A 22,222-nucleotide genomic window follows, 5' to 3' on the forward strand; every position below is an offset into this window, starting at 1 on the left:
CTCAGGGAGCTCCCAGCCTAATGAGGGAGACCTGGCCCCACTCTGGGGCAATGACCTATTTCCACAGAGGCAAACCTGAGCCTCTCATCCGAGAAGTCTGGTGAAATTCGAGACGAGAGACATGGTGGGGAAATAGGACCTTGCGGGGCCCAGAGGTGGGGCGGGTAAGAGTCAGGGGGATTCTGTGAGAACAGGTAAAGCAAGGTGTCAGGAAGGGGCAGGGCTCACCCCAAGATAAAAAGTGCCTGCCCTGTGCAAGGTGAAGGGGCTAGCACAGAGTCAGAGTCAGTGCTCAATTAACGGAAGGAAGCCCCTTACCCCTCCCCGGTGGTGCCCAGCACTTTCTCCTAAGCTGCTGAGAGGAGACAGCAGCATCAGCCACGCTGTGGCTGGGGCTGAGACAGTGTGTTGTACAGACAAGAACATTTGCATCCAGAAACTGTGTGGGTTCGAACCCCAGCTCTGGCACTTCCTAGCCGTGTGCACTTGAGCAGGTTGCTTGAGCCTCAGTTTCCCCCAGACAGCAATGGCTTCTATGGCACAAAGCTGTTGTGAGGCTTCAAGGAGCTAACGGGCCCAGAGGGCCCCACACGGGCCTGGCACACAGTAGGTGCTTGGCCAGTGTTATGTTCTTCCTGGTCCCGGGCTGCCCAGCTGCCTCCTTTCCCCAGAAATGCATTGACTGGAACCGTAATGTACTGAAGCGGGAACTGGGCCTGGCAGAGAGTGACATCGTGGATATTCCTCAGCTCTTCTTCTTGAAAAACTTCTATGCAGAAGCCTTCTTCCCAGACATGGTGAGAGCCCTTGGGCAGGGTCCTGCTGGGGGGTCTGCGGGGCTCCCAGAAGAAGCACTCCCTGGCCCAGGGCAGGCTGGTGCAGGGGCTGGAGGGCCCTGCGGACCTCTCCAGGGTCTGTTTTTGTGAATATAGAGAACATTCCCATCAGTGACTCTCAACCAGGGCAATTTTGCCCCCAGGGGATTTTTTGTTGCCACAGGGAGGTGTGTGCCCCTGGCATCTGGTGGGTAGAAGCCAGGAATTTCACTAAACATTCTATAGGGCATGGGATGCCCTGCCTTTGTGGGCATCTTATTTTTTTCTCACCCAGACGGAAAAAGAAAACGTGGTTTGGTTCCAAGTGTTTCAGGCTTCTCTCTCTGGGTCTCAACTGCCTGCTGTGTTCCCACCACGGTCCCTCACTTGCTGCTCCCCAGTGGGAGTCCTGTGTCAGGCAGGCAGGCAGGTGGGGGCAGGCAGTGGCCTCACTGACTCTCATTAACCGGGCAGCTGACAAGGAGATGGGCAGATGTGATCTCACCTGGGAGAGGCCTGAGTGATGCTATCGGGGTGGACCTGGCCCAAGTGCCCATTAACCTCTTGGGAAAGGATGTTGGGGTGTTGGCACCTGGGAGGGATGGTCCTCCAGGATGGGGATAGACCCTCTTTCTTCACACTGCGGTCTTTAGCTTGAATCCCTCTCTTGGGACAAGCCGAGGGTTGGAAGCGAATGTTGGAATCAGGATGCAGGTTGTGGGAGGTGGGGAGGACCCGTGTGCTTTCCTGACTCCTCCTGGGGAGATTCCAGCCTCTAGGTCCTGGCAGAGACCCCCAAGCAGGATTTCTTGACTCTGTAGCTCTATTGCTGTTTTAGGCTGGATAAGCCTTTGTTGTAGATGCTGTACTGTGCCTCGCAGGATGTTTAGTGGCCTCCCTGGTCTCTACTCACTAAATGCCAATAGCACTCTCCTAGTTGTGACAACTGAAAATGCCTTAGTGGACAAAATCATCCCTGATTGAGAACCACTGCTTGAAGTCAGGCAGTATTGTCTGTTAGAACATTCTGTGCTGATGAAAATGTTCCATATCTACACAATACAGTCCAGTAGCCACTCAGCTACCACTTGAAATGTGGCTAGTGTCGATGAAGAACGGAAATTGTAACTGTATGTAAGTTTAATTTTAATTTAAACAACTGCATGTGCCAGTGGCTACTGTGGTGGACAGCAGAGCTCTAAGGGACTGCTAAGCTCTGGTTCTGGCTGAAGGTGGGGGGAGGGCCTAGGCTGGAGCGCGTGTGACTGTGGCCTAGCCTCTGTCTGCTGGAAGCCCCCTGCCTGTGGGCCATCCTGTGGGGATTCCCTAGCTTCATTCCAGGCTCTGCTGAAGGATCCCAGCTTGTCTTCACTGGCGGGTCCCATAGGGAACACCCAGTTAACCCCTTGGTTTGTCAGATGGGGAAACTGAGGCTTAGAAGGAGAGTGGGTCATGTGTCTGAGGTCACACAGTGAGCGAGTGGCGGAGTCGGGACCAGCCCCCAATCCCATAACTCCTCATTTAGGAGGAAGCAGAGGCCCGGCTGGCTCTGATCCTGGCCCTGGTCCTGGTCCTGGTCCTGGCTCTTTTTTCCTCTTTCTGCCCTTTGCCCCCTGCATGCCCCACCCCCACTCCCACCCCAGCATGTTCTGGCCCATCCCCAGAATTAGGACCCCAAGCCAGGTCCACAATCAAGGGAAGGAGAGGTGCCCCCAGAGTTAAACTCAAGTGTCCCCAAAAGCTTTCAGCCCTTTCCCCCAACTCCTCAGTCCCACAGGTGGCCAGATACAAAGAGCATGGGTTTTGGCATCAGTCAGATCCAAGTCCAAATGTCAGTCTCATCATTCTCTGGTTGTATGATTGTGTGACTTAACCTGTCTGAGCCACAGCTTCGGAGGCAGGCTGTGAGATTTAGTGATGATATATCTGGCACATAGAAAATGCTCAATAAATGCTAACAATGATCAGGGCTGCCAAAGACAGTTAAGCAAGCTGTGCACTGCAAAAGCACACCACACTTTGGAAGACATTCACACCACAGACCTTGTAGGTGTGTATATTTGTTGTACAAGTTTTCGGTAGAGGACATGAAAATCTCTTGTTCTAACAAAGTTGCTATAATACGACAGTTTTCTCATAGATGGAAGAAAGTGTTGGAGAAGTGTTTTTTTTTTTTTTTTTTTTTTTTATGTACAAAATTCCTGGTAGCCCTGGCTGTTATTCAACCTCATTTCCAACCCTGAATCTTTTTCTCCTCTGCTTTCATAGACCCTAACTCTTGAGCAAACCCCAGTCCTAGAGCCCTTTGTGGGCTCTAGCGATGGCCAACCCATTCCCCAGGGTCTGTCTTATTCCGGCAAGGAAGGGGTGCTAGAAGCACAGCGCTCGCAGCCAGACAGCCTCCCTCTTGCCTTTTCTCTCTTGCAGGTTAACATGGTGGTCTTAGGCAAGTACCTGGGCATCCCCAAGCCCTACGGGCCCATCATCAACGGCCGCTGCTGCCTCGAGGAGAAGGTGCAGTCCCTGCTGGAACCTCTGGGCCTGCACTGCGTCTTCATTGATGACTACTTGTCCTACCACGAGCTGCAGGGCGAGATCCACTGTGGCACCAACGTGCGCAGGAAGCCCTTTCCCTTCAAATGGTGGAACATGGTGCCCTGAGCCTGCCCCCACCCGCCATCCTCTCTGCCCTCTTGCTGGGGAACCCCACCAGGGTGAGGGCAAGGAACAACCACCTGGCCTCCATTCTCTTGGGGGAGCCTTGGCACTTTGCAAACATCCTGGCCCCCGTGGGCACCAGGACACAGGGATGGATACCACCCACCCTCGCCTCTGGAACGGCCTACCCAACCCGAGAAGAACGCACGTCATTCTTCCCTCGCCTCTTCCCCACCCACAGCCCCCAGAGGCTCCGGACCCACAATGTTAGCATGTTCGAGAATGGCTGTGGGTGGCCTAGGGAGATGGGCCCCACTTTGAATTGCTCCCCCTTCATTCTGATGCCTCCCTGGGGAACAAGGACAGTAACTTTGTGTGTCTGCACCAGGAATGGGGCCCGGAGGACCTGGGGTCTGGTGTGCCAGGCACCAGGCTGCCTCTGCTCTTGGAAAGCTAGGAAAGGAGATCAGAAACATCCTCTGCCCCATCCAGATTTCTTCTCCCAAAGGGGGCCCAAGGCTGTGACACTTACCTCCACCCCCATCCAGCACCTTTCAGCTGTGTGTGGACAAACAAGGACAGAAAAACCCAATGTCCAAGGGCCAATTTCAATAGGAAAAAAAAAAGACAACAAAATTTTAATAACTGACTCCAACCTCAGAAGACTGATTGTTACCTTTCTCGAAAGACTTTAATTACCGGAGCCGGCTTCTCCCTCCTCAGAAATGCTGAGAGGCCAATGTGAGGCCTGAGGACACACAAAGGAAGATGGGGCAGGAGGGGACGAGGTCAGGATGGCGGAGTGTGTGATGATGGATTTGGGGGCCTAGAGGTGTCCATGGCTCCTGGGCTGGGATTTTGAACTCTGGATTTGAAGGGAGCTGGCGCTTCCAGATGTAGCAGGGGTGGGGGCCCAGAATGTTAGAAGTGGGTGTGTGTGTTGGGAGGAAATTAGGTTCTCTCTGAAGGTGGAGTTTAATTTCCTTTAATAGTCTTTAATTATTCCCCTTCATTCTGCAGGCAGTGGGAAGGGAAGGCTTGCCTGGTCTCTCTCAGCAACCCAGGGACCCTGCACACAGCATGGGTTTCACCCCTGAATACACCGCTGTGGCAGGCCCGTGTTCCCTCCCACAGTAGGGAAGACAGCTGCCACGGGAGGTTCATCGCTCTGAGTGCGGTCGCTGAGACAGGCACAGGCAGTCTGGTTCAGCTGGGCTGCAGGGCACGGGCAGGAGAAAGCCCCCACCGCCAGTGTGGTCCCTGCAGGGCAGTCAGCCCTAGAGCCTCTGCTCATCTAGGTTTTTGGTGGCCCCTGGGGAAACCTCACACTGAGCCAACTACTGTCACTCTTTTAACCAACAAAAGCTAGCCTGGAACTGCTATGGTTAAAGTGGGTGAGCAGGAACCTGAAAATCCCCTTCTGGAAGGTTCTACAGAACCGCATCTGCAAGCTCCTGCTTTAACCTGAGCACCCTCTGCTCAGGATCATACCCCAGGCTGCACTGAGTCAAGAAGGAGAAGGAGGCTCTGAAGGGGCCGGGGGTGTGAGCTGGGCTTGGGAATCCCCCGAGAAAGAGCTGTGGGTAGGAGGGGAGTGGGCATTGCAGAGATAGGGCTGGGGGTCAGGGCCACCCTGGGTGTGGGGAGCTCTGGAGTTGCTGCTGGGCCATCGAGGGGCCCTGGTGTTGGCTCTGAGAATGTTCTGGGTGACCAGTCACCTCCTTTCTGATCAATAAAAATGTCAACATGCGTTTCTTACAGGGCTGTCTCCGTAGCCTGTTTGTTGGGTTGGGGAGGAGGGGAGGAAAGCGGAGACGCCTGCTTCCAGTTCCACCCACTATGCAGCTGCTTGGCTCAACTTCTGCTGCCACAGGCAGACCCTGCTCAGCTGGGAGAGCCTCACAGTGCCACGGCCAGTGCCAGGCAGGCTGATTCAGCAGGATGACTGGCACATGCCTCTTGCTCTGGGGCTGATGGCCCTGCTGAGATGGAGATCAGATCGGGGCAGGGATGGGTCCTGCCTCTTCCTCTCTCCTCTCTTCCTTCAGCATCTCCTCCATCTCTCAGGGAGGACAGGACGGGGAGGCAGCCTGGGTCCTATTAACAGAGGTGAGAGTTCCCCAGCAGGGCTGGTTCCCAGGGCCACAGGCCACTACAGTTCCCTTTCTGGTTTTTGATTTGTTTTGTTTTGTTTTGTTTGAGACTGAGTCTTGCTCTGTCACCCAGGCTGGAGTGCAGTGGTGCGATCACAGCTCATTACAGCCTTGAATTCTTGTGCTCAAGTGATCCTCCCACCTCAGCCTCCTGAGTAGCTGGGAATACAGGCACAGGCCACCATGCGCAAATTGCTAATTTATTTTTTACAGAGCTGGGGTTTTGCTGTGTTACCCAGGCTGGTCTCAAACTCCTGGGCTCAAGCTATCCTCCCATCTTGGCCTCCCAAAGTGCTGGGATTACAGGTGTGAGCTACTGTGCCTGGCCCAGTTCCCTTCCATTTTTGCCTCTGAAGCTTCTAAGTTACCCGGCTTCAGTGGTCTGAGTTTGGATGCCTGAAAATGTCACCCTCTCATCCTACACATTTGCTGCTGCCTCAAATTATACCCTTTGATACTCACTTTATTTTAGCTTTTGTTGTGGACTAAGAGGGCAAAAAGTTGTTGCCTGTTAGTCATTGACATTTTAGTCTGAGTTAACCACAAACCTGTTTCTAAAAGTTGGTATTAACGGGGGAGAAGTGAAGGCATGAGTCTCCTTCCAAAGGCACATACAGTTCTCTGAGAAGGAGGCAGGTGGTGAGCCAGCACTCCAGGGAAAGCCCCCACTTTCTGCGTCTATTCCCCATCTGTGCTCACAAGCAGGCTAGGGAGACTAAGGCTTCCTCCTGAGCTCGAACTCTTACCCAGGGCTGACACAGCCATCAAGCCGTTCCACAGCAGAAAACAGTGAAGCTGTCTCTTGGCCCAGCAGCCCAGCAGTTCTCCTTGAAAAGAACATCCTTCCCAGAAACTGAGACATGGAAATGACAATCTTAGGGTCCTGCTGAGGTCCTTGAACTGGTGCAGATGTCCCAGCTGGAGGTGCTGGGGAGCGGGTCCTGGTCCCCATCCTGCCTTAGGCTGTCAGCACTGCCAGGGAAAAGGGAGGAAACTTCTATTCAGTATCTCCCGAGCCTCCCCCAGGCAGGGTGCGTCTTCACTATTATCTCCGCCAGCGCCAGTGATTAGCTGCATTTTCTACAGATGAGGAAACCGAGTCTCCAAGAGGGGGAGACACTGGCACCCAAGGCCCTATTGTGGGTACACAGTGGAGTCTGCATCTGAACCCAAGACTTCTCTCCCCAGAGCCCTTGCTCCTGCTCCTCCAGGAGCCCGAATGCCCCCTCTGACTTCGGTTTTCCCGCCCGACGACTGAGCCTTCCTACTCTGACATGCCAAGCTCCCCTGGCTGGAGAGAGTTCTCGCCCTCATCATTTACCCCTTTCAGAGGTTTTTGAGATCTAATGACAACAACAGTAATACAATAATGCCAGGCTCCATTCCAGAGCTCTACTAACGCTGTCCATGAGGCCTCACAGCAACCATTTTTCAGATGAGAGAAGTGAGGCGCGAACTATTAAGAAACTTGCCCAGGGTCGCCCATCCAGGAAGTGGCTGAGGCAGGGCTGAAACCCAGGCCTGGCTCTAAAATCCATGCCAAAAAAAAAAAAAAAAAAAAAAAAAAAAAAAAGCTGGTGTTTCTCAAAGGACACCAAAATGCATTGGGGAGCTTATTAAAAACTCCAGAGGGCCGGGCGCGGTGGCTCATGCCTGTAATCCCAGCACTTTGGGAGGCCCAGGCAGGCGGACCACCTGAGGTCTGGAGTTCGAAACCAGCCTGACCAACATGGAAAAACCCCATTTCTACTAAAAATACAAAATTAGCCGGGAGTGGTGGCACACGCCGGTAATCCCAGCTGCTCAGGAAACTGAGGCAGGAGAATCACTTGAAGCCAGGAGGCGAAGGTTGCGGTGAGCTGAGATCGCACCATTACACTCCAGCCTGGGCAACAAAAGTGAAACTCCGTCTCAAAAAAAAAAAAAAAAAAAAAAAAATCCAGAGGCCAGGCTGCACCCCTAACCTGCTGGATCAGAGTGGACAACAGACCTGGGAATCCGCATTTTCACCAGCTCCCCAGCAGAGTAAGAAAGCTCCCCATTAAATTATATTGTCTCTGAAAATGCAGAAAATGGAGGTGAGGGGGAAAGAAGCGTCCGAGACCGGTGTCATATATCTCTGCACCCCTTCAACAGCACCTGCCCCCAACAGTTCCTGGTGCCTAGCCAGGTACCTGTGGGGACTTGCTTCCCAAGAAATTAACTTCCTGGGTGCTGGGGTCAGGACAACAGGTTCATTACAAATACTGGGTCCCTTCCAGCCTATCCTGAGCTCTCAGTTTTGGGAAGGGGCTGGGCTTTCATGACTGGAGCCAATGAATCGGCACCCTGGCTGGAGGGGTGGGGCCAGGGGCTTTTAAACCTCATCCTAAGGGGCCTCAGGGGCAGTGTTGGGGTTGGCGGCCACAGCTAAGTCCAAGACCAGCATGTCGCTGCAGAGAATCGTGCGTGTGTCCCTGGAGCATCCCACCAGCGCGGTGTGTGTGGCTGGCGTGGAGACCGTCGTGGACATTTATGGGTAAGAGTCAGAGGTCTAGTGGTTTGCAGGCCCTTGGTGCTGATGCCCTTGAACCTTCCTCCCTTGGACCTTCCTCCCTGCAGGCCGGGCAGGGCTTCTTCAGGGCCCACTCCCCAGCCTTGGCCTCGGAACAGCAGCCAATCAGGGAAGCCTGGGTCCTCCTCTTGATCAGCTGAGTTTCCTGAAGACCTCAGCCAGGGAGTTTGAAGTTTGGGAGGCTGAGCGGGGTAGAAGAGGCTTCAGTGGCTGAGCTCCAGGCCAGGGGCTTGGAGGGGGCTGGTGCCACGAAGAGATGGCACTTTTCTATGTCCAAGGGATCCTGCAGGTTAGGCTGAGGATCTGTCTGGGGCACGAAAAAATAGGAAGAGGCAGATATCCCCAGCCCCATCCTGAGCCCATGAGCCTAGAAACAGAGCGTGAATCATTTTTAAAAAATAGGTTAATACATAGCACTTACCATGTGCCAGGCACTGTTCTAAGAGCTTCACAAGCCTCTTGAGTTAACTTTCGAACTTTAATCTTGAATTTAACCCTTACAACAACCCTGTGAACTACGTTTATTATTAGCATCATCTCATCAGACAAATGAGAAAACCGAGGCAGAGAGGGCAAGCCATTTGCTCAAGTCACACAGTTACTAAGTGGCAAAGCCAGAGTTTAAACCCGCTTGTGGTCTTACTCAAGAGTCTTATGGTTTTAGCTGCTCTGATACTTGGAAAATAGACATTTCCAACCTGATTTCCTCCAGACACTCAATGGCCATGCATTATGCCCCTACTGTGTGCCAGGTCATGTATTTAAGGCCCTTGGTGGAGGGAGGTAAGGCCCTGTCTTCTCTCTCTTAGGAAGAAAAGAGGGTTAAGGTAGGGTTTTAGGAGCTGGGCTCTGGGGACCACCAGGGAGCTGGCTTCTTAGGCTTTTGGGGAGTCTCCGGTTACCTGGCTTTGAGGTAATCTGGATATTGGGAGAGGAGGGTGCAGAACTGTGGGACAGCTCCCGCCTCCCAAGTCTCCCAGCCCTCTCCTCGGGCCAGGTTTCTCAACCTCAGCACTACTGTCACGGTACCTCTTTGTCATGGGGGCCGCCCTGTGCACTGTAGGATGGAGAGCAGCATTCCGGGCCTCTCTTTGCTAGATACCAGCAGCACGCTCCCAAGTTGTGACAACCAAAAATGTCCCCAGACGTTGCCAAATGTGCCCTGGGGTGGGGAGGAAAATAGCCCACCCATTGAGAACGAGTCTCTGAGACTAAGACTCGAAAAATCGGGGTGAACTTGGGAGCAGCAATGGGGTTGTTCCAGGGCATTGGATGAGAGGGTTGAGGAGCTGCTCATGGGAGGGAACCAAGTCTGGAGCAGAGCCAGTCCAGGACATAAATCCCGGTATTGGGTGGGTGGATGGGCAGTGAGGAGGAGGAAGGGGATTCAGTGGTTCTTGAAGGAAGGGGAAGCCACGGAGGCTGTGCCACAGGGGTAAGGAGGAGGGGTGAGGAAGGAGGGGTAGCTACCACTTGGCACCACTGTCTGCCTGCCATGGGGTGACTGGGCTGTGTGCCATGGGGTGACGCACCTGCCCCTGCTACCTCGTGCCTGTTGGGCAGATGTGGCTCCGGTTTGACCTGCCCCAGGAAGCCTGGGGCTGGCTCCTCCCCAGCAGAGCTTCCTTAGAGGATAGAGGATGGATTGGGGTGATAGGAGACAAAGGCCATAGCTTCCTGGAGTCACCTGAGCCACACTGGAGGTTTACAGAGAAGACCGAGGGTGGGACAGTCACAGGGTGGGGGATGGAAGCTCTGATGCCTTCAAATGAGGGATTATTGGGCCCTGATGGCCTAACCCCCCAGGGGTGGGAGTGGAGACCTCCTAGTTTGTTCATTCACACATTCTTCAAGTATTTCTTTTGAGTCTAGTGTGTGTACCAGTCAGAGCCTTGAAGGATGAGCACAGGCTCTGGGGACACACACAAGGGTGCAGAAGCAGCCCCTCCCCTCTGAGAGGCCGGCAGAGGCTGGACAACCTTCTTACAGGAGTGCTGCAGAAAGGACTCGTTTCTGGGAAAGGGAGCAGGACTGAGTTAGCTCTGAGGTCCCTCCTGGCTTGGAGGTGCTGTGATGTAACATTCCTGGGTGCTCAGCCTGCGGGCCAACAAGAGAAAGGGCAGTAGGTGTGGTGGCTCCATCCTGGCTCTGCAACTTCCCAGCTCTCCTACTGTGGAAAACTCCTTTAACTTCTCTGAGTCTTTGTTTCCTCACCTGTCGCCTGGGGATGATAATAATACCAGCAATGACACTTAATGCCACTCCCCAGCAGTGCTGGTCCTAAGCACTTTCCATATGTTAACTAATTCTCACACAGTTCTAAAGTGGGTACTGTCATCATCGTCATCTTATAGATGAGAAAACAGAGGCACAGAGAGGTTAAACAACTTGCCCAAGGTCACACAGCCAGTGAGTGGCAGAGCCAGGATGTAACCCAGTTTGGCCTTACTTCAAAGGGCAGTTGGGGGGATTGAATGAGATTGTGTGTGCAAAGCATGCAACTAATACTGATTTGTGGTGAACATTCAGTTATGTTAACTGTCACCATTATCATCATCATCGGTTTAAGGCTTTGTCCTGGGCCTGTGGACAGCCTCAAGCATCCCCAAACCTGCCATATGCAAGATGTCTGGGAAACAGCCTCTGGACCGTATTGGGAGAAGGAGTTGAAAAAAGATAAATTAGCCTAGCTGAGTCAGGGCAGGCTTCCTGGAGGAGGGGCACCAGTCAAAGCCTTGAAGGACGAGGACAAGCAAGTCTGTTGGGCCTCTCTATCTGTGGCAGTGGATTCAACTTTATCTTCTTGCCTTTCCATGAATTGAAGATGACCCAGGCATGATATGGGGGCTTTTCTTTCCTGAGCAGTGAGTCTTAGGATGGGGAAAGGGAAGGAAGGGTACCCTGGTACACTGAGCCATGCACTGGGCGTCTGGTGGCTCATTAACTCCTCCCTGCAACTGGAGGCAGGCTCAGAGGGATGGTGTTCTGACAAGTGCTATCCCACTGGGCTGTACGGCTTGAACCCAGATCCCATCAAGTTCCACAGCCCAGGTGGTTTGCTTGGTTCCACACAGCTCTTTCTCAAGGCTCAAGCATCAGCGCAAACCTTAGCACAAAGCCTTGGTGCAGGAAGAAAGCTGCTTTCTTTTTTCTTTCCTTTTTTTTTTTTTTTCTGGAGACAGGGGCTCACTCTGTTGCCCAGGCTAGAACATAATGGTGCAATCTTGGCTCACTGCAGCCTGGACCTCCCCAGGCTCAAGCGATCCTCCCGCCTCAGCCTCCTGAGTAGCTGGGACTACAAGCATGCACCACCGTCCCTGACTAATTTTTGTATTTTTTGTAGAGATGGGGTTTTGCCATGTTGCCCAGGCTGGTCTTGAACTCCTGGGCTCAAGTGATCCGCCTGCCTGAGCCTCCCAAAGTGCCTGGGATTATAGGTGAGAGCCACCATGTCTGGCCTGGTTTCATTCTTAATGGGCAAAATCAAAATCCCAGGACCACCTCTGGTGGAGAGGGCCATCCTCAGGGCCTCTGTCATTGGTCCAGTAGCAAGGACGGACTGGACCCACTCCCACGGCGCTTTCCCGTAACATGTGGAGATGCTTCCTGGAGTCTGTTGGGTTGTGGCTGCGCCTGTGGCTGAGGGGCCCGCGAAGCTGGTCACCTTTGGGATTCATCACAGGTGGCCTTGGAGAGCAGTCCCCAGGCTGGTTCAGTGAGACATCTCTGGGGTCTTACCCACCCCTTCATTTTTCACTTGGGGAAACTGAGGCCTGGAGTGTAAATGACTTGCTCAGGGTTACATAGCGAGTTAGGGACAGAGCTAAAACTAGAAACCAGATCTTCCAATTCAAATGAAGGATCTCTGACTGTTGGTGAAGAGGAAACTGAGTCACAGAGGTGCTGAGACTCACCTGGATTGGAGGGCCTGGTGGGGCTTGTGGCACACTTGGCTCTAAGGGCCCCAGAGCTCCAGGTATTCTCAGCTGCACAGCTGTGTAGGCCCCGCAGTCAGAAGGTCCCGGAAGGGTCAGGTCCCATCTGCATGGCTGCAGAGGGGCCCAGCACACATAGCAGCCTGGAGGGCAGCGGAGTCTGTTCTGATGGCAGCCCAGACACCTCTAAGAGGGGGCCACCTTGACCTGAGCAGGTGCACAGCTCCCGTCCCTGAGAATGACCTCAAGTAGCAGCACATGGAAAAGACAGAAGGCAGAGAGCCCACCACTAAGGTACCCCGCGCAGGTGTCTCCTAAGGGACCACACCTGGTGATGAGCCATCCAGCTCCTCTTTTCTCCAGCTCGGAGGTTCTCAACCCTGGCAGCGTGTTTCAATCACCTGGGGACCCATAAAATAATGGATGCCCAGGCCCCACCTTGCGAAACCTGATTCAACTCATCTCTGAAGGGTCCCAGCACCCTAGGTTTTCCAGGATCCACTGGGGATGAATGTGCATCTGGGGCTGAGAACCGCTGCCCTCGTTGGGAGGACAAACAGCTCATGTCACCCTGTCTCCGCAGAGGCTGCCTAATGGAGCCAGGACCCTGAGTTCTGGTCCTAGTTCTGTCGCCACTCACTATGTCATCTTGAGCAACTTTCCACTCAACCCTGGGCCTCATTTTCCCCATATGGACGCTGAAGGGGTTGGCACAGAACAGTGGGTTTCAAGTTCCACTCATGGAGGCCTCTGAATCCCCTCGCTGATTTGACAAAGCAGCTTCCATTCTGTCAACATCGGATTTTGTTTGATGTGAGAGCTCTGACCTGCCTGTGCAGAGAGCTGGGCCCTGGGGGGGCTGGTGCATTTCTACCCTTTTAAATACGGGGGATTTGGAAAAAGGGCGTATGTGGCTGCCACTTTCCAGGGGTAGGGTGGGGCAGGGCCATCCAGGATTACGGTGGGACCGTGATTTCCTGAACCTGGTTTGGTTGATGAGGCCGGCAGGGTCGGCAGATCTGGGATCCTTGCTGACTGGGGAGGGGCAGCTGGAACTGCCACCCAGAAACCCAGCTGCCTGGGTCTTGGTCTCCTCTGCTCCCACAGTCCAGCTTGGTGAAGACCTTGTTGGTCATCTTGTCAGCCTTTCTGTGTTCAGCCATGGGGACCTTTCCCATCGGTTTCTCAGCTCCTGAAATGTCTGGTTTTGTTCTCCCAGAGAGTCCAGGCCCTGAGTCCATGAAGAGAGAAGGTAGGTTTGGATTTGCGGGGGAGTGGGGACAGAGCTGGCGGTGAGTCCTGGCTCTGTCCTTTACTAGCTGTGTGACTTTGGGTAAATCACCTGCCGTCTCCAGGGCTCAGTATTCTCATCTGTAAAGTGGGGATAATAGCACACATGTCATATGGCTGTGGGGGATACCTTCATCACCAATGCCCCATCCTCCTCCTCACCATTGAAGGGGGTGATACACGAGGGGATGGGCTCACACTGAGTCAACTCTAGACGCGCTGGAGGGACCAGACTCCAGCATTTCTAAGACAACCTACTTTAAGCCGTGATTCTCAGATGTCAGTGAACATCAGAATGGCTTAAAATGAGGTTCCAGGGCCCTGCCTGCAGCACTGTAAGAATCTACATTTTCAATAAGGTGGGTCTGAGGTTGGCTACTTTTAGGGAGACCAACTGCTCCTGTTTGTCTGGAACCTGGCAGGTTTTAGCACAGCAAATTCTGTATCCAGAGACAGCCTTAGTCCCAGCAAACCGATGCTGTCGGCCACCCTACCACGTTTTACCCCCCACTCACCATCTTAGGCTGGCTGTGCCATGGGAGCAATTGAGTTCTCGGGCTGGCTGGGAGGGTGTGGGGCTGGGAGAGCCCTGGACAGGCCTGTGTATGGAAGCCTCAGCAGGGGAGGGCCCAAGGCCCTGAGCCCAGGGCTAGACCAGAAGCACTGCCTAGAAAACCCAGAAGCCAGCATGTGGCGACTCAGCCATGCTGGCAGCTCAAGGTGGCCTGGAGAGGAAGGACTTTGTCCAGGTGAGGCTCCAGGTACTTCCCCTGTTCTCTAGGAAATGGGAAGCTAGATCCTCCTGTACCTGATGCAGGATCTCCTCCCAGCAGCTGCCCCTTTCATTTTCCTAGCACACAGTTTTCATGACAGGCATAAGCACTGGACTGGGAGTCAGCAGCCCTACCTTCTAGTCGCTTCTCTTTTGGGCCTCAGTTTCCCCAGCAGTGAAATGAGGGCATGACTTTTGCTTATCCTGAGTGCTTTACCCACACTGGTTCCTTTCATCTTCTCCTCATCCCCACCAGATAGATGTAGACGCTGCAGCTGAGGGAGGCAGTCACTCGCTCAAAGTCACACACCTAATGAGTGGTGGGACTGGGGTTTGAACCCAGTTGCCTGGCCCCAGGACCACGGGCTCAAGTACCTCAACACGGCTCCATCATGTTGCCCCCCTGATCAAGAGCCGTCGCTGGCTCCCCATTACAGAGGGATAAAATGAAAACAAGCTCATTATAACCTGAGTCTAAACTAGACCTCTTAAGGCTCCATGGTGAAAACACCTTCCCCTCACTTGTGTCTCCTCTTGGTGCCTTCCTTGGGGAACCTGCCCCAGCTGCCCAGCCCACTGTCTCATCCTGCCTCCAGACCCGTTTCCTGCACCCTCATTTACTTTAATAACCCCTTCCCTGTCCTGGGCCAATGGTGTTCCAAGCCTTTCCCATCTATTATCACACTTGAGTTTCATGATTGCCCATGAGGTTGGCCAAGTGTCATTATCCCACTTTATAGGTGAGGTTAATGGGCCCAGAGAGACTAAGTGATTTAGTCAAGCTCAGCTGGTGTGACCCAGCCTGGTCTAGAACCTAATTCTTGAGTCTGGTCCCAGCATCACCCGAGCCCTCGACTTCTGCGGACCCTCCCTTCCCCAACCTCAGATGTAGCTTGTTCACCTTCTGTGCGAAGCCCTTGTTCAGACCGTGGCCCTGGGGACTCTCCTGGACGGTAGGATCTTCATTAGGAATCCTCCAGCATCTCACACAGAGCCTGGCACATGGAGGGGCAAGGGCGCTGGGCTGAAATACCCTACACGCAGGGGCTGGAGCCTGGGGACTGAGTGGGATTTTCATACCAGAAGGACTATCAAGGGTGCTCAGCCCTCGCCCATGGACACTCGGGGCCCAGGGAACAGCTTTGGGGTTGAGGGAGTTCCATAAAAAGTTTACAGGCTTCAGCCAGGCGTGGTGGCTCATGCCTGTAATCCCAGCTGGGAGGCTGAGGCAGGCGGATCACCTGAGGTCAGGAGTTCAAGACCAGTCTGGCCAATGTGGTGAAACCCTGTCTCTACTGAAAATACAAAAATTAGCCGGGCACGGAGGTGGGCTCTGTTGTCCCAGCTGCTTGGAAGCCTAAGGCATGAGAATTGCTTGAACCTGGGAGGTGGAGGTTGCAGTGAGCCGAGATTGCACCACTGCACTCCAGCCTGGCCACTGCACTCTAGCCTGGGCAACAGAGCGAGACTCTGTCTCAAAACAAAACAAAACAAAACAAAAAAGGCTTACTTGGGAGATGGAAGTCAGGTGCCTCAGGAGTGGGGCTGAGGGTGTTCCTGAGGGTATGAGAGGCTGCTCTTCCTACCTGGGTTTGTCTTCCTGTGTCTGTCTTTCTGACTCCCTGTCTCTGACTCTCCATCTCGCTGTGTCTCTCCAAGTCTCTCTGTCCCTATCTCTCTGTCTCTGTGTCTTCATGCCTCTCTACCTGGGTCTGCCATTTCCCCTGTGGGGCGCTGCCCAGGGCAGAACAGGCCAGAGGGCTCCACTAGCCCTGGAAATTACAGCCTTTGGGAGTAGGGTTGCCAGATAAAATAAAAGATGCCTAGTTAAAATTGAATTTCAGATAAATAATTAGTAATTTTTTAGTATAAGTATATCCCAAATATTTCATGGGAGTTCCAAACAATGATTGACTGTTTATTTGAAATCCAGGTCCAACTGAGCATTCTGTATTTTTATTTGCTAAGTCTGGCAGCCCCGCTTAGGAGGAGAAACAGGTGTGTCTGTCCCTTCCACCTGGTGAGGACACCTGACAGGGGCCCGCACCCCAGAGTGTAACCCGCCTGATGGAGAGAAGCTTGAGCTTGGTTTATTTCCCTTTTTATAAAAGAGCTGCTGTGAGATGTATCAGAATCATGTTGGTGGAAGAGTGAAGAGGGTGTTTTTGGGGAGGTCTGCCTTACTCCGAGGGAAAATGGGAAAGGAGGGGAGTGGCCAGCTGTGAAAACTCGGGGAGTCCTGTATGTATCCCGAGCCTCATTTCCCCATGTGTAAACAGGAGTAATTATCTCATCCTGGGACTGCAGTGAGGATCAGATGAGCTAATGTACAAAAAGGCTTGGCCAGGCCTGCTGTGCTAAGGGCGCAGAGGCTGGGGGGTTTTTGTCTAACGGTATTGTTGTTATTACTACTCCTGGGGAGGTGGTGGGCAAGACTGTGGACTGAGGAGCCACATGGCTGGGTTTGGATCCCAGCCCCACCACAGACCTTGGGCAAGTTACTTAACCTCGGCTTTCCCATCTGTATAATGGGAGACAGTAATAGATGGTGCCTCCCTTCTAGGGTTATTGAGAGGATTGCATGATGGGCTGGCACAGAGCATGAGCTCAACAAGTGTCAGTCACTGTTATCCCCCAGGGGGGTGCATGCTGCTTCCTCCAGGAAGCCCTCCAACTCACAGTGGCCTCTCCCTACATGGGTTCCCACTGTAATCCTGTGGCCCCGAGCCCCATCTGGCTCCCCTGGACAATGTTGGTCCTCAGCTCCCCAGCGGGATCAACAGCTCTGGGGCAGTGGGGAGAGCAGTGGGTGGATCGGCCCAGCCAGGTAGTACCTGAGTGCACAGTGGGCACCCCATAGTCAAAGGATGCACAAGCTGGTTTCCAACGAGGAACCCCAGACTAGCAGGAACGAGGCAAATGCAATTTCAGGGCCAGGTAACATCACAGATATTTTAAACCTGCAATTAGTGCCTCGTTGTCTGACCAAATCTGGCCAAGTTTCCCGGGTGACACTGCAGAGCCGTGGAACAGCAGGGGCTTGGAGTCAGACCTGGTGCACACCTGGCTCTGCCATTTGATGCAAACTCAGGCTTGTCACTAGGCCTTCTTGAGCCTCAGTTGCTAATATGTCAAATGGGGATGATGTTGCTCACCTTACAGCTTGTAAGAGTGGAGGGAGCTGTGTGTGCCAGGTGCCTGCCATGCAGCGGGCACTCAACCAGATTGAATTCCCTTCCCAGGGAAGAATCCAAGGATATCTTCCCACCCACTAAGGAGACATGTGATGGGATCTGGGGTGAGAATTGCTCTTTTTAAAGCTCTCAGAACTGTAAGGGGCTCCACCCACCACTGGCTGGTGTTCACTGAGCTCTTCGTGCCCAGCCCTGCCCTGGGGATTTATCCAGCACACGGCTGGGTTCTGACTTCTGAGGAGCTCGCCATTCTGGTGGATGGTAAAGAAACTCACAAGGGAAATGTTAATGACATTAACACAGGGGCTTAGAACGTCAGACTGTGTGTATGTTTTGTTTTGAAACCGGGTCTTGCTCTCTTGCCCAGGCTGGAGTGCAGTGGTGCAATCTTGGCTCACTGCAACCTCTGCTTCCTGGATTCAAGCGATTCTCCTACCTCAGCCTCCCCAGTAGCTGGGATTACAGGCGCATGCCACTGCGCCCGGATAATTTTTTGTACTTTTAGTAGAGACGGGGTTTCACCATGTTGGCCAGGCTGGTCTCGACCTCAAGTGATCCGCCCGCCTCGGCTTCCCAAAGTGCCTGACCTCAAGTGATCTATCCGCCTCAGCTTCCCAAAGTGCTAGGATTAAAGGAGTGAGTCACCACACCTGGCTGACTGTGTATATGTTCGTGTGGGGTCCAGGCTTGACTCCTGGGAACTTGCTGTGAGGATCTGAGGGGCCTGGGTGGCCAAGGAAGGCTTCCTAGAGGAAGCAGGGCTTGAGCCAAAGCTCAAACATCTGAGCAAAACACACCTCCTTCAGCACCGCCCATGGCTGTCTGTCCTGCCCAGGTCAGTGCCTGAGGGCACAGAGATGTTCGAGGTCTATGGGACGCCTGGAGTGGACATCTACATCTCTCCCAACATGGAGAGGGGCCGGGAGCGCGCAGACACCAGACGGTGGCGCTTTGACGCGACTTTGGAGATCATCGTGGTCATGAACTCCCCCAGCAATGACCTCAACGACAGCCATGTGAGCTGGTCCCTGGTGGAGTGGGGAGAGGTTGCGGGGGAGGCAGCTGTCTAGCTCTAGGAGGGCCCAACATTCTCTTTCTCTGGAGTGCAGGGCAGCACAGTGGGTAAGTGCCTGGCCTTGGAGCCATGCTGCTGGTTTTGAATCCCAGCTCTGCAAGTTACAGACACATACCTTGTGTCCTTGGAAAGCCGTATCACCCCTCGGGGCCTCTGTCTGCCATCTGTAAAATGGAATAATCAGAACCCCTGCGTCCTATCATTGCTGCGGAGTGCCACAGGAGCCAGTGTTGCTCCTTCTCTTGCTTCCCAAGACCCCCTGGAGAAGGAGTTGTCCCAGTTCTGCTGAGTTGGGTCTCAGTTTCCCCATATATAGGCTGAGGGTTGATCAGGGGATCTCTGCTACTTTGGATGAAAGAGAGAAAGCAGGGACAGGGGAGGGACACCGGTGCCTAGGGAGACCCCCTTCCTAGGTGACATTTCCCCAAGGTGCTTTGCTGTCCTTAAGCCACTCTCTTCCTGATCCTTTTTGCAGGGTAGGGACATTTAACACATGGGAGAAATGGGTGGCCTTTAAGCTTCGCACAGGTGGTGTTCACTTCAAGGGCTGATAGGGACCAGGACTTCGAGGGTGGGAGGAGTGGGATCCACTCCATGTCAGAAGTGATGTTTCAGAAACTAGCCCTTTAAGAAGCACTGACCACGTGCCAGGCACTGGGCAGCCATGACCTTATCCGGTCCTCACAGCAGCCCAGAGAGGCAGGGGACTGATGCCCATTTCACAGATGGGATGACTGAGGTTCAGAGTAACTGTCCCGGGACCACATACTAATGGTCAGGAGAGCTAGAATTCAGTGCAGACCTGCCTGAACCCTGGGGGCAGCCTCCCTCCATCACCCCCACCTCTGTTCCCAGCTATGCATCTGAATTGAGCCTCTCCACTGAACTCCGTGAGGCACATAGTGCAGGACCCAGTGAACCCATTTAACAGGCAAGAAAACTAAGATGGAGAAGGGGGCGTGGCTTTCCTGAAGTCACATGATCTAGTGAGTGGCAGAGTTGGTGAGAGTCAGGACAGAGTCCCAGGGGCAGTGCAAGAGGACCGGCCAGCCTGTGAGGGGCCCCACCTTGGTGCCCGTTGAACTGGGGATGGTGTGGGTACCCCCCTCCTTGAATTCCTTGGCCATGATGGCTGGTGGGATGGAGGAAGTTCAGAGTCTCTCCCACTCTTCCCCCTGCCCGCCATATACCCCTGCTCCCAATCCGGCCTTTGGCCAGGATCCCAGTAACTGTATGTTTGAGGCAAGCATCACTGCTGGTGATTGACACGTGGGGGTCAGTAATTGCAGGATTTAGGGGCTCCCAGGACTAAGGAGGTGAGTGGCCCCTGCAAGATCCTCCCTCTCTGGCTGAAATTCAAACATCAGAAGCAGAGAGTTGAGAGACCCACATCAGGAGGGAGCACCCCAACAGGAGGGTCTTGCTTTAAAGGGAACTTGGATGCCCTGGATTCGTCTGCCTCCAACCAAATATCATCCTCACCATCTTCATCCTCACCCTGTAACAGTTCTTGGGTGCTCACTGTGGGCCGGGCACCAAGCTGCACATGCCCCATGCATGACTCCTTTCATCTTCATAGCCTCTAATTAGTCCTAAGGGTGGGAACTATTATTATCCCCACTTTACAGTTGAGGAAATTGAGGCCCAGAGAAGATCAGTAACTTTTCCTGGGATATTCAAAAGTGGAGGATCCAGCATCTGAGTTCAGGCCACCTGACCCCAGAGCCCTGCATTTAACCACCTCCCACCCCACCAGATGCCATCTGCCCACTGATAACAGTAGCTGGTATTTCTTGGGCACTTCCTATGGACTCAGTCTTTTACATTTATCATTTCCAAGCTGCACTGCAAGCCTCTGAGGTAGAGACCTATAGAGGTAGAGACCTTTTCCCATTTTGCAGATGAGAAAACTGAGGTGGCTCAGAGAGGTGAGAGGCCTTGGCCAAGGTCATAGAGTGCCCAGAGGTTCCAGGCTCAAGCCCAGGCCTGAGTCCCACAGACAAGAATGTTGGCTTGGAGAGTGTCCCTAAACCCTGCCTAGTCCAAACCCTTTATTTTACAAATGGCAAAACTGAGACCCAAAGGGGAGTAAGAGCTTGTCAAAAATCATGGAGTAGGTTATTGGAGGGACTGGGACCCAAGTCTCTAGAGAAGCTCTTACAAATAGCTCCCGTTTTACAGATGTGCCAACCAAGACACAGAAAAATAAATGGCACAGAGGAGGTTAAAGAAAGAGCAAGGTTCCTGGAGCCCCTTCCCCTCCTTACCAGATCCCCGAGAACTATCTTTTGGGGTGGGAGCTCTTGGCTTCTGCTGGTATCACTCTATGCCCAACTCTCCACAGGTTCAGATTTCCTACCACTCCAGCCACAAGCCTCTGCCCCTGGCCTACGCGGTGCTCTACCTCACCTGTGTTGGTAAGTTGGGGGCCATGTTGATGGTGTGGCCAAGGGCACATTTTAAAAATTCAAACAGTACAAAAGAGTATACATTGAAAATTAAACCTCCTTCCCTCCAACTCAAGACTTCTAGTTCCCCAAACCCAGCATTTTCCTGGAGATATGCTGTGCTTATATATGAAGGCACATACATACTTGTATATCCCTACTATTTTGTAAGCAAATTGAAGCATACTATAGACATGAAACTGGACCTTGCTTTTGTCAGCTTAAAGTTTTTCTGCTAAGCCTCCACAAATGGATATACAAACTCCATGCAAGATGACTCAGATGTTGGAGCTAAGTAATTGTGATTAATATGTTAAGAGTTCTAGTAGAAAAGGTGGACAACATGCATGAACAGATGGGGAATTTCAACAGAGAAGAAAATTGTTAAGAAAGAGTCAAATGGAAATGCTAGAAATAAAAACCATAATAATGGAGATTTTTAAAATGCTTTTGAAGGTTTCCCCAGTAGACCTGACACGGCTTAGGAAAGAATCAGTGAACTTGAAGATAAGTGAATAAAAGTTACCCAAACTGAAACCCAAAGAGAAAAAAGAATAAAACAAACAAATGAAAAAACATAAGAAATCTAAGAGCTCTGTGACAGTATCAGACGGTCTAAATTCAATGCAATTCCCATAGAAATTCCAACATGGCTTCTTTTTTTATGGAGTTTCGCTCTTGTTGCCCAGGATGGAGTGCAGTGGCACAATATCAGCTCACTGCAACCTCTGCCTCCCAGGTTCAAATGATTCTCCTACCTCAGCCTCCTGAGTAGCTGCGATTACAGGCTCATGCCTTCACGCCCAGCTACTTTTGTATTTTTAGTAGAGACAGAGTTTCGCTGTGTTGGCCAGGCTGGTCTTGAACTCCTGACCTCAGGTGATCTGCCTGCCTCGGCCTCCCAAAGTGCCGGGATTACAGGTGTGAGCTACTGTGCCCAGCCCCAACATGGCTTTTTACTATAACTTTACAGAGCTGATCCTAAAACTTGTATGGAAGAGCAAAGGTCAAGAATAGCTAAGATGATTTTGATGAAGAACAAGGTGGAGGGATTCACAATTCCAAATATCAAGACTTTTTTTTCAAGCTATAGTACTTGAGGCATTGTGAAATTGGTATAGAGCAATGGAGCAAATAAGAGAACCAGAGACAGACCCATGTTTGTGTGGCAATAAATGAACTTGGAGCCCTACCTCACACCATACTCAAAACTAAATTTCAAGTCAGTTAAAAATCTTAAGGTGAAAATCAAAATTGTAAAGCTTTTAGAAAAGAATATATTTGTACCTTCAAGATAGTAAAGATTTTCTTTAACAAGGCAAAATGAAA

General features: G+C 52.6%; 2 protein-coding genes across 2 annotated transcripts in view; both read left to right on the top strand.

Moving 5' to 3' along the window:
• PADI1 (peptidyl arginine deiminase 1) overlaps positions 1-5,231 on the top strand; it is a 40,357-nt gene extending 35,126 nt beyond the window's left edge. The window contains exons 15-16 of the mRNA XM_025370869.1: positions 672-797; positions 3,243-5,231. Of these exons, the coding sequence (XP_025226654.1) occupies positions 672-797; positions 3,243-3,476 (360 nt within the window). The 3' untranslated portion in view covers positions 3,477-5,231. The remainder of the gene's footprint in view (positions 1-671; positions 798-3,242) is intronic.
• Positions 5,232-8,018: 2,787 nt separating this feature from the next.
• Positions 8,019-22,222, top strand: part of PADI3 (peptidyl arginine deiminase 3) — a 38,285-nt gene continuing 24,081 nt past the window's right edge. Inside the window, exons 1-3 of the mRNA XM_025403282.1 lie at positions 8,019-8,144; positions 18,207-18,387; positions 20,791-20,863. Of these exons, the coding sequence (XP_025259067.1) occupies positions 8,053-8,144; positions 18,207-18,387; positions 20,791-20,863 (346 nt within the window). The 5' untranslated portion in view covers positions 8,019-8,052. The remainder of the gene's footprint in view (positions 8,145-18,206; positions 18,388-20,790; positions 20,864-22,222) is intronic.

The sequence above is a fragment of the Theropithecus gelada genome, chromosome 1 (genome assembly GCF_003255815.1).
Source record: "Theropithecus gelada isolate Dixy chromosome 1, Tgel_1.0, whole genome shotgun sequence".
NCBI lineage: Eukaryota > Metazoa > Chordata > Mammalia > Primates > Cercopithecidae > Theropithecus > Theropithecus gelada.